The sequence below is a fragment of the Hemiscyllium ocellatum genome, chromosome 8, assembly GCF_020745735.1.
Source record: "Hemiscyllium ocellatum isolate sHemOce1 chromosome 8, sHemOce1.pat.X.cur, whole genome shotgun sequence".
NCBI lineage: Eukaryota > Metazoa > Chordata > Chondrichthyes > Orectolobiformes > Hemiscylliidae > Hemiscyllium > Hemiscyllium ocellatum.
In genome coordinates this window covers 36173924-36188396 of record NC_083408.1, presented here as the reverse complement: position 1 = coordinate 36188396, position 14473 = coordinate 36173924, and the positions used below count along the sequence as shown (strand labels likewise).

At 46.1% G+C, this 14473-nt stretch overlaps 1 protein-coding gene across 1 annotated transcript in view; it reads left to right on the top strand.

Moving 5' to 3' along the window:
- The window catches only part of LOC132818114 (kunitz-type protease inhibitor 1-like), a 56837-nt gene extending 42694 nt beyond the window's left edge, over positions 1–14143 (top strand). Inside the window, exons 4-10 of the mRNA XM_060828811.1 lie at positions 2199–2369; positions 3764–3799; positions 5674–5799; positions 7778–7828; positions 8819–8989; positions 13187–13246; positions 13912–14143. Of these exons, the coding sequence (XP_060684794.1) occupies positions 2199–2369; positions 3764–3799; positions 5674–5799; positions 7778–7828; positions 8819–8989; positions 13187–13246; positions 13912–14087 (791 nt within the window). The 3' untranslated portion in view covers positions 14088–14143. The remainder of the gene's footprint in view (positions 1–2198; positions 2370–3763; positions 3800–5673; positions 5800–7777; positions 7829–8818; positions 8990–13186; positions 13247–13911) is intronic.
- The last annotated feature ends 330 nt before the right edge of the window (positions 14144–14473 follow it).

Genomic DNA, 14473 nt, shown 5'->3' with positions numbered 1-14473 from the left:
CCACACATGAACCACCCTCTGTGTAAAACATTTGCCTCTTAAGTCTTTTTTTAAGTCTCTATCCTCTCACATTAATAATGTGCCCCCAAGTTTTGAAATTCACCATCTCGGAGAAGTTAACTACATTTAGATCTATTATTATGAAGGTGTGGGTGTACTTTAAGAGAGTTAAAAGCAGCAAAACTACCAGACCCAGCACCAAATATACTCAAAAATGGTAACAATGTAACGCTGGGTCGACCCACACCATCAGTTCGTTGCTTGGAGATAAAAACTAGTTCGCATTCAGCCCATCAGTTTAAATTATACCCGAAACACAACAAACTCCTGTCAAGTTTGAATTGAGTATATTGACAATCTTAAAACCAATGACACAATCTGATGCCCTGGAGTATAAAACTGCGGAAAATTGAACAGTTGAGAGGAGAACTGCCATGACCCAGCATGTAAACGGACTGCTTGAAAATAGCTCTCTCTCAGCCTCAAATGTCCTATCTATTTTCAAAGCCCGCACCCATCAATCAAATTGACTATGTTTAATTCTTTTGAACTCGGCAGAAGTCTGACCTGGTTCCTTCTTTATACTTCTGGTAGCAATTCATAAGCACTTAAAATAGCCTGTTCATAATCTCTTAACACCTCATCTGACCATACGACAAATGCCTGACTTGCTCTGCCTACCAGTTTAGTCTGACCTAGCATTACTCATAAATCCTCCGACCACACCGTCTGCCTAGCCAATTTTCAAATGAAATAAAAAAGGCTTCAACATATCTATATATCTATATATATATCTCCATCCTGTTAATTTGACTTTTGCTGACTAAGTCACAACTTCTCAAGTTCAAATTCGCTCTCGCTCTCGCTCTCACCCCCTGCGTGTTTGCCTTTGAATTCCATTTTCCTCAATTTATCCTTGCTTAAACCCAAATCTAACTTTTTTTGCTAATTCTAAAAGTAAGGCCTTTTTCTTTCCTTCTAAACTTCCTGGGCAAATTTCAGAATCATTTTCAAATCCCAGAATTTCTTCAGCAATTTTAAGAGCCATTTCTCTCACTCTTTTTAATTTAATCAACCACAAGTCACCGAATTCAACAAATTGTCTCACTTACATTTTGTTTAAAGATTAGGATACTAACTTGCAAGTGCTCAAATCTGGGATTTCTCATACCCCCAAATCTGTCTAAACCAGTACAGGTCACGGACCCAAAATTCGGATAATTGAGGTTCCTCTGTATTTCAGAAATCTCCTTCATTTCCAAAGTGTCCTTCACACCAGCAATGTCAATTCTTAACCTTTTTATTCAAAACCCTTTGTTGAAATGTGTGGTTCCAAAGAGGACAATTGTTCATATAACATTCTGAAGGCAAGTTTTTCTCAGATGCTCCTTCCATATGTCTTCCTCTGGAATATTACATAAGTACACCAACCTATCTATTCCTTCTGAGTGCCTGTAAATGCTTTTTTAAAATTTTCTTTGCTTCCTTGGTCAATAGAAAGCATTTGTTAGTCTTTCCCACCCAAGCCCCCAAACTCCCGGACCTGGTGTTAGATTGTTACCATTGTCGAGTACACTTGGTGCTGGGTTCGGTAGTTCTGCTGCTTTTAACTCTCTCTTAAAAGTATACCCACATCTTCATAACACTGCCTATACCCCTCATTATTTTATAAATTCTACCAGGCTGCCTCTCAACCCCCTACACTCCAGTGAGAAATGTCCCAGCCTATTGCGAGTTCCTCCCAGAATAATCTCAGTGCCTTCACTTTATCCCGGAGCCCTTCAAGTCCGTATCCTTTGAGTTCCCATCCAATCCTTTTTAGAAATCAATGATCCTCCTTCCCCCTCCCTCCTCCCTCCTCATCACCCCAACTCCACCCCGAGTTCCCATCACTGTGGCAGCAGGTTCTGTGTTGTTACCACTCACTAATATGTTCTTTAAAAACTGTTCTTCCCCAGATTTGACTGTGGTCAAAATTCTCCGGGGGTGGTGCTGTGTGTGGAGGGGAAATGAGGTTTGTTGGGATTACCAAGGCTGGTGTTAATTAAAGAGCCTGTTTCTGTAATGCACTTTTCTGGGTGACTTCCCACCCAAAACCAATGGTGATTCGTCCATGGGTATTGACCTCTACTGTTTTTCACCTTCACTCCTATTCTTCACCCCCCCCCCCCCCCCGCCCCCCCCCCCACCCCCTCTAGAATACTGTACAGCAGACAAGAAGGTGGGGCCTTGCCGTGGGTCCTTCCCTCGCTGGCGCTATGAGGCGGACAAGGGCACCTGTGAGCCCTTCACCTATGGTGGCTGCAAGGGCAACAAGAACAACTTTGTGGGCGAGAAAGAATGCCAGCAGGCGTGCAGCGGTGTCAAAGGTCAGTGGGCAGTGGGCCAGTGAAGCGGGCACCCAGAATCTTACCCCGACAGCTAATTTGGGGATGCAGTTGCATGAGGCCTGAATCCCTTCCAACACCCATTGGTTGTGGGCCTGTGCAAACTTAGCCATCCGACATGAGCTTGGCCCCCAAGTTGGCCACATCAGCCAGCCTATACTGCTTCTCCAACTGCGGGTGGGGAAAAGGGTTTCCGGGTACAGTGGATGTGGAAGGGTACATTGATGGGCAGGGCGAGACGGCGGTGTCCACAGCGTGGAGTCTGGTGTGACTTTTCTTCGGAATAGGTCGTGCCTTGGACACACCACGTCAGCGTTGTCAGTCTTAGCCTGAGATACCTTGTGTGTCATCCTGGCAAGGCTCTGAATGTGTACCAGGCAAGCTCTGTTCTGGAGCTGGTGCAGTCAGGAGCGCCCAGTACTGTTCTGTGTTCAGGTCCATCCCACATTTGCTGATGCCCATCAGGTCTGCTCCAGGCAATGTAGCCAGCTTACTTGACTGGCACGTGCCAAGAATGTTTCTAACCAGAGATTAAACCCCACTGCCCCCCTCATCACAGACCGACGGGGACATATAGACACAAACACAATGCTGAGGGTTTCTGTAGCAGCCTAGGACTTCAGTACTGTTTCTGGAATGTTGTCAGGATCTTGAGTCTTTACATTATTCAGTGTCTGGAACCATTTGTTGATACCACATGGATGACCACCCAGAGTACATTGTTTGCTCTTGCCACCCTCTGTGCGTCCTCCAAGTGTCATCCAATATGGAGGAGTATTGATACATCCTGGAGTACAGTCTCTTTGCCCATGTTGGAGCTGGTGCCTTGAAACTATGTGCTCTCTCCACGTGCGTGCTCTCTCCCTCTTCCCCCTCCCGCGCATGCTCTCTCACCCCTCCCACGCGTGCTCTCTCGCCCCCCCCGCGCTCACTCCCTCTGTGTGTGTGTGTGTGTGTGTGTGTGTGTGTGTGTGTGTGTGTGCGCCTCTCCATCTCTCCTCCTCCTCCCCCCCCACCCAACCCCACCTCATGCTCTGTCTCCCTTGCCCCTGCTCTCCCTGATGATTGTGAGGTGTTTGTGTTGGGGATAGATACCTATTTGCTTTTGCCATCCATTTGGACATCTCCCAAATCCATGTTCTATATGTAATATGTAATTAGCTTGGTCTGTTTTATTTCATTTCTTCACTTGTAGGCATTCGATTTTGTTTTCAAAAGCAAATCTATAACTTTGTGCTCATTTGAGTGAAAGACCACCATGCTTAATAAAACACGACATATCAAACCAGGGTTTGGTCTGATATTGGGCTTCTCCAATAGTAACATCCACTGGCATCATTGTAAAAGTACTGACTGTTCATTGTTCTTTCTTCCAGCAAACACAAAGTCTTCAGGCAGATCAGGTTTGCCACGTGAGTACCACTTCAGTGTATATATTATCCCTTCCTAATTGCTCACACTAAGAAAAGGACTTGTACTTTAGTAATTCTTTGCACTTGTTCAGGTTGTCTCAAAATACTTCAAAGACAATCAAGTGTCAGCACTATAAAGCAGGAAATGTGCACCAGTAATTTCCCAAAGCAGAATTGAGGCAAAAGACCAGCTAAACTCTTCCAAATATTGGTTGAGGGATAAATATGGTCCAGGAATGCAGGGAGAACTGTCCAGAGAACTTCTCTGAGATGTACCAAGTAGATTTTAATCCAAGATAGACCAACCCTCAGCTTAATGAAAGACTAGGCCTCAGTATTACACTGAGTGACAGTGAAGGCCTTTGTAAAGCAATACTTCCAAAGTCGCAGATAACCCATTTAAAATGCTTCCTTTATTCCTTTCTATGTGCCAAAGATGTTAACTAATCTCTCTCCTAGCAACCACCACCGCTAATAACAGGGCATAGTTTTATCAATTCAAATTCCAATCAGTTGCCACAAAGACTAGTACCACTCTATCCTCTTCCTTTTATCATGCTCTTGAGGATGCCAGTCAGTAGCCAGTAGACCATCCTGTGACTCCAGCGTTCAAAACCATTGTGGTTGGGGTCACTGCACATGGAGCCAATTGATAGGGAATTGATGATTGTTCTCTTTGGGAGCACTAACATCAGTTGGAGCTGATTCAAGTTATAAATGTAAAATGGTGGAACTGTTTAGCAGGAGGTTGCTGTGCATTGCCATAATCCAGTAAACTACAAATCTGCATAGAATCAGGAGGCAAGGTTTCTGACTGACTATCTTTCTCGATGACGTAGAAGGCAATGATGACCCAAATGCGCACGTCCCAAAGGTCCATTAGCGAGAGACATGTGGGAAAAGAAATTCAGATGAAGTGTTAAGGTCTTGGGTTAAACCTGAACCTTTGGCTGGATGGTGGAAAACCGTTCCTCACAGAGGAGTCAGGTCAGAGTGAGGGGGGTAGCATGGTGGCTCTGTGATTGGCCCTGCTGTCTCTGTGTCAGGAACCTCCGGTTCGATTCCACCCTTGGGCAACTGTCTATATGGAGTTTGCATGTTCTCCCAATGCCTGCGTGGGTTTCCTCCGGTTTCTCCCACAGTCCAAAGATAGGCAGGTTAGGTGGGGTAGCCATGGGAAATGCAGGGCTAGGGAAAGGGTGTGCGTCTGGGTGGGCTGCACATCCAGGATTGGTGTGGTCTCAATCCAGCCTTAACATTAGAATTCACCAACTTCCAAATGAGAAGAAGCTTGGATGGATCAGAATTGTACGAGAAAGCACGGGCCCACCAAGCCTGTTTTACTGCTGCCTCGTCTATCCTGCTTGCATTGAACAGTCGGCTGAACTGAGCTGAACTAATAAGAGTCTGAGGATGCCTTAGCAAAGAGCGCTCTGGCCGAAGTGCATCTGGAGTGCTTCTGCTTACTGAGGTGCAAGGGACCAGCTGAACGACTGAAAGAAATCTCCAGCTGATCCCTTGTCTCTGAAGTCTAAAATATTGATGGAAGACGGGCAAAACTCGGGCTTTTATGACCTGGATAGGAGGTTCCTGAGAAGGTGCTGCAAAGTAAATTGCACGAGAACAAAATGGTATAAATTCAAGCCGGTAAATTTAGGCCTAAAAGCACATTGTGATTAAATCAGGATAGTTCAGTCAAGGCCGAGAGGGGAGACAAAACAACGCTGGCTTTTTCAGTTGGATATAAAGCATTTAACCAGGCACAGCCTCAATGTGTGTAAACCCTCAGTGCTCCAAAGATTGGGGAGTGTTTGAACTTTTGACTCTCACCTCTGCATGGCCCCCCTCTCACTTGTCCTTTCACTCCTCCGCAGAATGCACAGGGAACTGCGGTGAGGGCCAGTTCAAGTGTGGTGATAACTGCTGCATTGACAGTAACCTCGAGTGCGATGAAACTCCACATTGCAAAGATAAATCGGATGAGGCCAGTTGCAAACACAGTGAGTACCCCCTTCAGATATTAGTCAATCCTCGTATCGGGTGATCCTGCTCCGGTCCAGACCAGGTTAGAGAATCCACATCACCGACAGAGGGCTGGCTGCTCAGCCCATCACATCAGCAATTTGGCCCTTTTTTCACTTGCTACTTTTCCTGCTTTTTCTCCATGTCCAAGCCCCTTTCAGCGTGGGAGGTGGCTGTGGCACGCCTGTGATTGCTTTTTGAGAAGGCTGCCCACTTATTCCCAACTCCCTGCAACACTCACTCCTTTGAATCTTTCTCCACTGACATCTTCAAAAATGGCCAATGGATTCTGCTTCCGCACCCCTCTGTGTGTCTGTGTGTAAAAAGGAAAGTAAAGCCCTTTGCTGAGGTAAGAGGTGAAAACATTTTCAAGCTAGTTGGGGAGGCTGAAGGGAAAAGAATTATGGTCGAAAGACAAGTCTCCCAGCCCCACAACAGAGGAGAGAGCAGTCAGCACCATGATCCCCATTCTTCAAAATGGGGAAGAATACCAAAGTTGGCCAGTCATTATAAGGCAGGAGTTAAGCCATACATTTTCAAGCATAATCCTATCTTTACGAATGAGTTGGCAGAGCTAAGTCGGCTAACTAGACCCAAAAACACATTCTCAATGATGGAAGATGCTCACCTCCACCATCCAAACAAATGCCAGGGAGGAGATTTAATTAATGACCATTGTTCTAGCATTAGTGGACGCTGGCAAAGGGACTAATGAATTGACAACAGGCTAAAGAAGGGTCTATATTCCAAAACATTGTTAGTAGGTACACAAGCTGCATCAGATCGAACAGTTTCACTTCTTGTCTTCACGAAAATTAATAGAATCAATTATCAGGAGTAACTTTGAGGAATTTCTCTCCCATCGGCATCTGATTAACATGAGGCAGCATGGAATCCAACTGGGAAAATTGCTGCCTGAATCTCTTCCCCACCTTTTGAGAAAACTGGTGTTTTCTGATATACCCCCTTTTGTTTTTTAAAAGTTGCTCCTGGATGGGAGCCAGGTGACTATCAGCCAAGCTCAGCAGTGCCACCAGGAGAGGTGGCCACCAATGGGTCTGCACCTGGCAACCTACAGACTATGGGAAAGCCCTATGTCATAGCACCCCTCAACGTCATTCAAAGGTGCTTGAAAGCGATAGTAATCTGATTGAGGAGTTGGAAACATCAAGCCCTGTTACAGGAGTTATGACCATGAGGGCAGGGTAGAATGGAATGAGAGCTTGTGTTTGGCATCATCATGGTTTTGAGTATTATTGGAACTCCAGGTGCCAGGAACAGCCGTGTGTATTCACTTGGCTAACACGTTGTCAACTGGCATTATGGCAGGGTTTGTCCCATTACTGAGGAGTGACCACCAGATGGAGCCAGTACTGGTTTGCATCTGACAGCACCAACAATCCATCAAACACAGGTTGGTGTGTAAGGAGTTGGTGCCTAAAAATGATGGCTAACCCTTAGGCTTCACAGGAACGTAACTGGCAGTGTTTCATCTCCCATTCCTAGTCTGACAGGTAACAGTTTGCCCACTGGGGCCAGAATGGTCAAATTGTGTTAGGCATAGGCAGGAAACAACTACAGATACACTTCCATTGTCTGTCACTACCTTGTAATTAGCAAGAGAACAGCTAGATGATGCCTGTCCTTTTATTCTCTCCTTCTTCTCCTGTTTCCAATTGTTCTGTTGATTCACCTTGGGGTTTGAGCCCAGAACCCTCCTGCCTTTTCCATTGTGTCGTTGTCCTTCAAAGTCAGAGTTGCACCCAGTCCAGGAAGTGAAGACCCAGTGTCTGTATTTGTCTATTCTTTCTCAACCTGCTGCCTCAGTATATCTGAGCACAGTCTTGCATTATCCTGAGGAACTTTTCTCTTCTGTCTTTTCATGTATAGCGCGGCAGGAAGAGGTTGACGTGAAATTATTGTAACCAATTCATCATTTTGACATTTGTTTTGCAGTAAGGGAACGATTCAACAAACTGCTGGATATAAATATTCCCAAGGAGAAAGGTAAATTTTTCAATGGAAGATGTGCAGTACATTTTAGATTCCCTGCACTGTTTAATTATCATGGCGATGGACAGGAAAGCCAGGGCAATCCCTGCCACTGGCATTTTCTGATAGATCCCTTTTCAAAAATGGTCACCTGATCCCCACCAGGAAACTGTCAGCCAAGCACCAGATCTGGCTGCTCAGCAATGCCACCAGCGGAGGTGGTCACCAGTGGTACTGCGTCTGGACGGTCTAGCTTTCAAACATAGGTCGGCCTGGGTTTACTGGGACCTCGCCAAGGAAAATGTGGGTTTTGGCGAGGTGAGGGTAGGCATGTTCTGCCAGATGAAGGAGCGCCTAAATAGATGGCCATCATCCCTTCCCATTGAGCCAATGGGGAGAGCATCAGTGTTTACAGTGTTGCCATGCAGAAAGACGGCCTGAGTTCATTTATAAAACCCAATGGGCCTTTGCAAGGGTGCATCTTCCTCACCCTTCCCCAAATGGAAAGGTGACTGATGCTCTAAACCCCAGCTTCCCTCACTGGTTTAGAGGTCCCATTCCTTGTGTCTAGCTCCTCCCCAGAGAGCTGGTAAAACTTGGCCCATTGCTATTGATTGGATAGCCCACTGCAAACACATGGACTCTCTGGGTGTATTCCTCTATCCAATAATATCACTGCAGTTTCATCGAAATGTCATTATTGATCAGAGGAACTGTTGAACCATATCCAATTGGGATGTATTTGGGAGGGCAATCTCTGGGGGAAGTGAGAGAGAGAACATTTCTATGTGGGATACTCAACATAGAAACGGGCTGTTTGACACAAACACTCCATGCCATACTTCTCTTCCACATCCTTGCCTGTGCATGCCTTCTTGTTTGTGTGTGTCTCTCTCTCTCTCTCGCTGTCTCTCTCTCTCTCGCTGTCTCTGAGGTTCTCTGAACAATGAGTGGTTGTGGTGGCTGCGTTTTGGAGAATTAACTGGCGTTGTCTCTTGCTCCCAGCTCGCTGTGTGTACCCGCCCATCACTGGCCAATGCCGAGCTGACTTCAGCCGTTTTTACTACAATCCCTACACCAGGTCCTGCGAGCGCTTCACATACGGAGGCTGTGACGGCAATGAGAACCGCTTTGAAACGGAGAAGGCGTGCTTGAATGCCTGCAGGGGGGTCACAGGTAGGACCACGGTATCTGCTGACTGCCACGTGCAGCCCCCACCCCAATGCCCTCAGCGCCAATGTGACACCGCCATTCCCTCCCATTGTACTGCATCCCAGTACAGCGAATACCTTCCAGATCAAACCACTTCCTTTTTCACTCCTATTGGACAAAGCCAGTTAAACTTGGAGCCTATTCTCTGACCTGTCATTTGTGAGTGGTCAGGCATTGTGTACCCTCCACCCTCAGGGGCTGATGCTGGCCTGAGTGTGGACTTTGAGCCCCATTTCGATGCATTCAGGTGACTGTGGCATCTTTTGAAGATGCTTGACTGTTTCAAATGACACATTCAAGACAGTTTGCCCCCTGGCCCTGAGGAGGGAGTGAGCTGGGTGGAGTATTGCTTGCTTTGACTTGAAACAAATAGTGTTGCCTTTTCAGTGAGACCTATTGACGACTACAACAACAACGTGCATGTATGTAGCACCTTGACTGGGACTAAAATTTGCTTTACAGCAGCGGTATCAAACAAAGATACTGAAACACCCTGGGAAATGTTAGGACAAGAGATCAAAAAAACTTGGGCAGAGAGGAAGGGTTTAAAGAACCGCTTGTAGTGTTATAGAGAGAATTTCAGAGCATAGAGATGCAATGAATGGTAATGGACATGAGGGGGACAGATTTTGCAAATACTCACTGAGATCACAGAGGGCTGAAGACATGGAGAGATTTGGAAATGAGGATAAGAATTAGCAATTTTTGAGAAGATTTTGTAGCTCAGGTTGATAAGTAAGTAAGCTCGCTGAGCTGGAAGGTTTGTTTTCAGACGTTTCGTCACCATGCTAGGTAACATCATCAGTGAGAGTCTCTGGTGAAGGGCTGCTGGTATGTTTTCCCCCCCCCCCCCCCCCCCTCTATTTATAGGCCTTGGTTTCTGAAGGTGGGTGATTTCATTTCCGGTTCTTTTTTCAAGGGAAGGTAAATGGGGTCTAAGTCGATGTGTTCAGGCGGGACATACCACCAACTCTTCGCCAGAGACTCTCACTGATGATGTTACCTAGCATGGTGACAAAACGTCTGAAAACAAACTTTCCAGCTCAGCAAGCTAACTTACATACTTAAGGACAAGAATTTTTAAAGTTACGGCACTTTTAACTTGGAGTTATCATACGATCCAATGAGTACAGGGGCCAGGGAGGAATGGGGACGGACTGAGTTAGGAAAATGGACACGCAAGTTTTATTTAAACTGGGCTGTCTCTTCTTATTGGGTTTAGAAGAATGAGAGGTGACTAGATCAAAGTATATAAAATCCTGGATGGTCTTGAGGTGAACATGGAAAGGATATTTCCTCTTATGAGTGAGTCCAAACTAGGGGGCACGGTTTTAAAATTAGAGGGTACCCTATCAGGACCTTTCTCTCCAAAGGTGAGAGAACATTGGAAGGAGTTGGAGGCAGGGTCATTAAGTATTTATAAGGTGGAGGTGAATAGATTCTTGCTACGCAGTACAATCAAGGGAGATAGACAGGAATGTGGAATTGGTTTGGTTTTCCAGTCAGCCAATTAAATCACAGAGCAGGCTAGAGGGGCTAAATGGCCTGTTTTTATGCCTAGTTCCTATGTTCATAAACCTGAACAGGGTAGATCCAATGACTACTGCTCTGTAGGCAGACCAGTCTCTGAGCCCTGCGAATAGGTAATCATTCAATCGCACTGTTGTCTTCCAGGTGTCAGCTGCGGCTCATTGGGTAGCCACCTTACCCCTGAATCAGAAAGTTGTGGGTTCGGCATCCATGCCTGAGACTTGAGTAAATAATTCAGGCTGAAATTTCAGTGGGGTGTAGCAGGAAATTGCAATCAACTCATTGCTGTTACTACATTCCAGTCATGATTACACTTCAAAGCTACGTGATTGGCTGTAGTGTACTTTGAGATAGTCAGTGATTGAGCAAGTTACCAAGTAACTGCAGGTTTTGTTCTTTCCTAGTTCATCTGAGGCTCTTGAGATTGACAGGGTACTCATAGTCATAGAGATGTACGACACAGAAACTGACCCTTTGGTCCAACTTCTCCATGCAGCCCAGATATCCTAAATTAATCTGGTCCCATTTGCCAGCACTTGGCCCAAATCCCTCTAACCCCTACTTACTCATGTACTCATCTAAATGTCTTTTTCGATGTTGCAATTGTACCAGCCTCCACCACTTCCTCTGGCAGCTCATTCCATACACGTACCACCCTCTGTGTGGCAAAGTTGCCCCTTAGGTTCCTTTTTAAAACTTTCCCCTCTCACTTGAAACCTATGCCCCCTGGTTCTGGACTCCCCCACCCCAGGGAAAAAACCTTGCCTATTTATCCTATCCATGCCACTCATGATTTTATAAAACCTCTATAAGGTCACCCCTCAGCCTCCAATGCTCCAGGTAAAACAGCCCCAGCCTGTTCAGCCTCTCCCTGTAGCTCAAACTTTCCAACCCTGACAGCATCATTGTAAATCTTTTCTGAACCCTTTTTAAGTTTCACAACATCCTTCCTATATGAAGGAGTCCAGAATTCCAAGCAATACTCCAACAGTGGCCTAACCAATATCTTGAACAGCCGCAACATGACCTCCCAATTCCTAGACTCAATGCTCTGACCAGTAAAGGAAAGCATACCAAACACCGGCTTCACTAGCCCATCTACCTGCGACTCCACTTTCAAGGAGCTATGAACCTGCACTCCAAGGTCTCTTTGTTCAGCTACACTCCCTAGGACCTTAACATGAAGTGTATAAGTCCTGCTAAGATTTGCTTTCCCAAAATGCAGTACTTCACATTTACCTAAATTAAACTCTATTTCCAACTCCTCAGCCCATTGACCCATCTGATCAAGATCCCCTTGTAATCTGAGATAACCTTTGCTGTCCACTACACCTCCAATTTTGGTGTCATCTGCAAACTTACTAACTATACCTCCTAAGTTCACATCCAAAGCATTTATGTAAATGACAAAAAGCAGTGGTTCCTGCACCGATCCTTGTGGCACTCCACTGGTCACAGGCCTCCAGTCTGAAAAGCAACCCTCCACCACCACCCTCTGTCTTCAACCTTCGAGCCAGTTCTGTATCCAAATGGCTGGTTCTCCCTGTATTCCGTGAAATTGAACCTTTGCTAACCAATATCCAATGAGGAACTTTTCGAACACCTTACTGAAGTCCATATAGATCACGTCCATCGCTTTGCCCTCAGCAATCTTCTTTGTTACTTCAAAAGACTCAATCAAGTTTGTGAGACATGATTTCCCATGCACAAAGCCATGTTGACTATCCCTAATCAGTCCTTGCCTTTCCAAATACATGTACATCCTGTCCCTCAGGATTCCCTCCAACAATGCCCACCACCAATGTCAGGCTCACCGGTCTACAGTTTGCTGGCTTTTCCTTTACTACCTTTCTTGAACAGTAGCAGTGCGTAAGCCAACCTGGACAGAGTTTGACATGGGACCAGGAATAAGGCCATTGAATTTATAACAGACTGGAGCAGCTGATTGGCATTCCTCTGTCCAAAAATCACTATTACCATGTTTAATCGTGTTGGCATATTGTACAGTTAATCCAGGGAACAGGAATTCAAATAAAGCCATGGCAACTTGAGAATTTGACATTATCTTAAAAGTATCTGGAAATAGTGTTGAATTGTCATCAAAATCCAGTAACTTCATTAAATGGCATTTTTTGGAAAAAAAACTTCTGTCTTTGCCTGCCCATGATTCCAGACCAACATGGTCGACTGCCCGCCGAAATAGCCAAGCTGAATGGGCAAGCCGCAATCAAACTCACTACCGGTGGCCCTTCGATGAAGGACAGACTTTCTCTGGGAAATAAAGATCAGTTGTAGACACCTTTTACTGACAGTACTGGAAGCTAAAACAAACAAGATCCCAGCCTGTTGCCGGAAAGGAAATCAACCTGGAGGTTTCTGTGGCTCCCCATGGCCTGGTGACCGTGCAGGAAGGCATTGCCTGTGTCTGTGTGCAGAGTACAGGGTCTTTCTGGGTGGCCCATCGCACTTCCCACTGCTCTGGCTGTTCGAACCATCCCACAACATCTACCTGTCCCTGTCTGTGTGGTCCACTTTGAGCAGGCTTCACGCTGTCTGTTTCCTGCTGGATCAGTCTTTGTTTGGAATGATGTTCTGACCCCATGTCATCCTTGTTGTTTTATTTATATATAGGAAAGGATGTGTTTTCCCGAGGCTTCTTTGAAAGGCAGAAAGAAGAAAAGCATTCAAATGGTGAGTTTTTTTTCCTTGCTGAGGGGTATTAACGAGGCTAAAAGGTGGTTTTCACAGTGGAGTTAATGGTGGAGGAAAATGGATTAGATGTAGGAAGCATATGGAGGGTAGGGAGGACTTAGGGAAGGAGTGATGTTGAGCAGGATAAAGAGTTGGCAGGGAGTGACAATGGAGAGAGATGAAGGATGGAGAGGGATTAGGAAGAGAGTGACTATGAGAAGGGTGAAGGGTTAGGAAGGGAGTGATAGGGGAGAGGGATTTAAGAGTCTTGAAATTCCTGGAGTGCAGAAAGAGGCCATTGGGCCCATTGAGTCTCAGGAAAGCATCGCATCCACTCCTGACATGGGTTTTTTTACTATGACTAACCCAACAGACATGAGGAGAACGTGCAAACTCCAAGGCCAGAATCGAATCAGGTCCTTGGTGTTTTGAGGTGGCCGAGCTAACCACTGAGCCACCATGCCAAGTGGGGATAGATTAGGAAGGGATTGACGGTGGAGAGGGATGAAATGTGGTGAGGTATTAGGGATGTGGTGACAGGAGAGAGGCATTGGGAATTGTTAGGGTGTTATATAACAAATCTCTTCCTTTCTCTCTCTCTCTCTCTCTCTCTCTCTCTCTCTCTCTCTCTCTTGCTCCTTCCTGAACTATCTCTGTCTCTGAAGCTGGCATTGCCATTGCCGTGGTCCTAGCCATCTGTATCGCTGTGGTACTAGCCCTCGTGGTCTACTACCTGCTGAAGATGAAGAAGCAGAACCGCCGACAAGCCAGTCTGCCCAGTTCCACCGATTCCACGGACGAAGCAAAGAAACTGATGGCATTGAATTCGAAACCAGTCTGAGGCGGGCAGTGGCGATAATCCTCCCTTTAAGACTGTGGGTTGTTGGGGGTGGGGAGGGAGGGAGGGAGGGATCAGGGCATGAGCTGACACGTTCCTCTTTTATAGATTATAAAAACAATATTTCCTTTTGAGCACCTGGGATTCCTTATGGATGAGGCTGCACTGGCAGACATTTTGTTTAGTCTGTACAGGGGCTGGTCTGGTCGCCCAATTGTCAAAACGAGATTTGGCCCTGCTTGAGTAAACAGCTTTTTCATTCCTCCGTGGGAGTTCCTGCTCACACTGTCCTCCGTATCCTGCTGCACTGAGAGTCGACACTACCCGCCCCATGGTGAGCACGCAATTGGCCGTTTCCTCCGAATGGCTAGGAATCGGGGGCGTTGAAC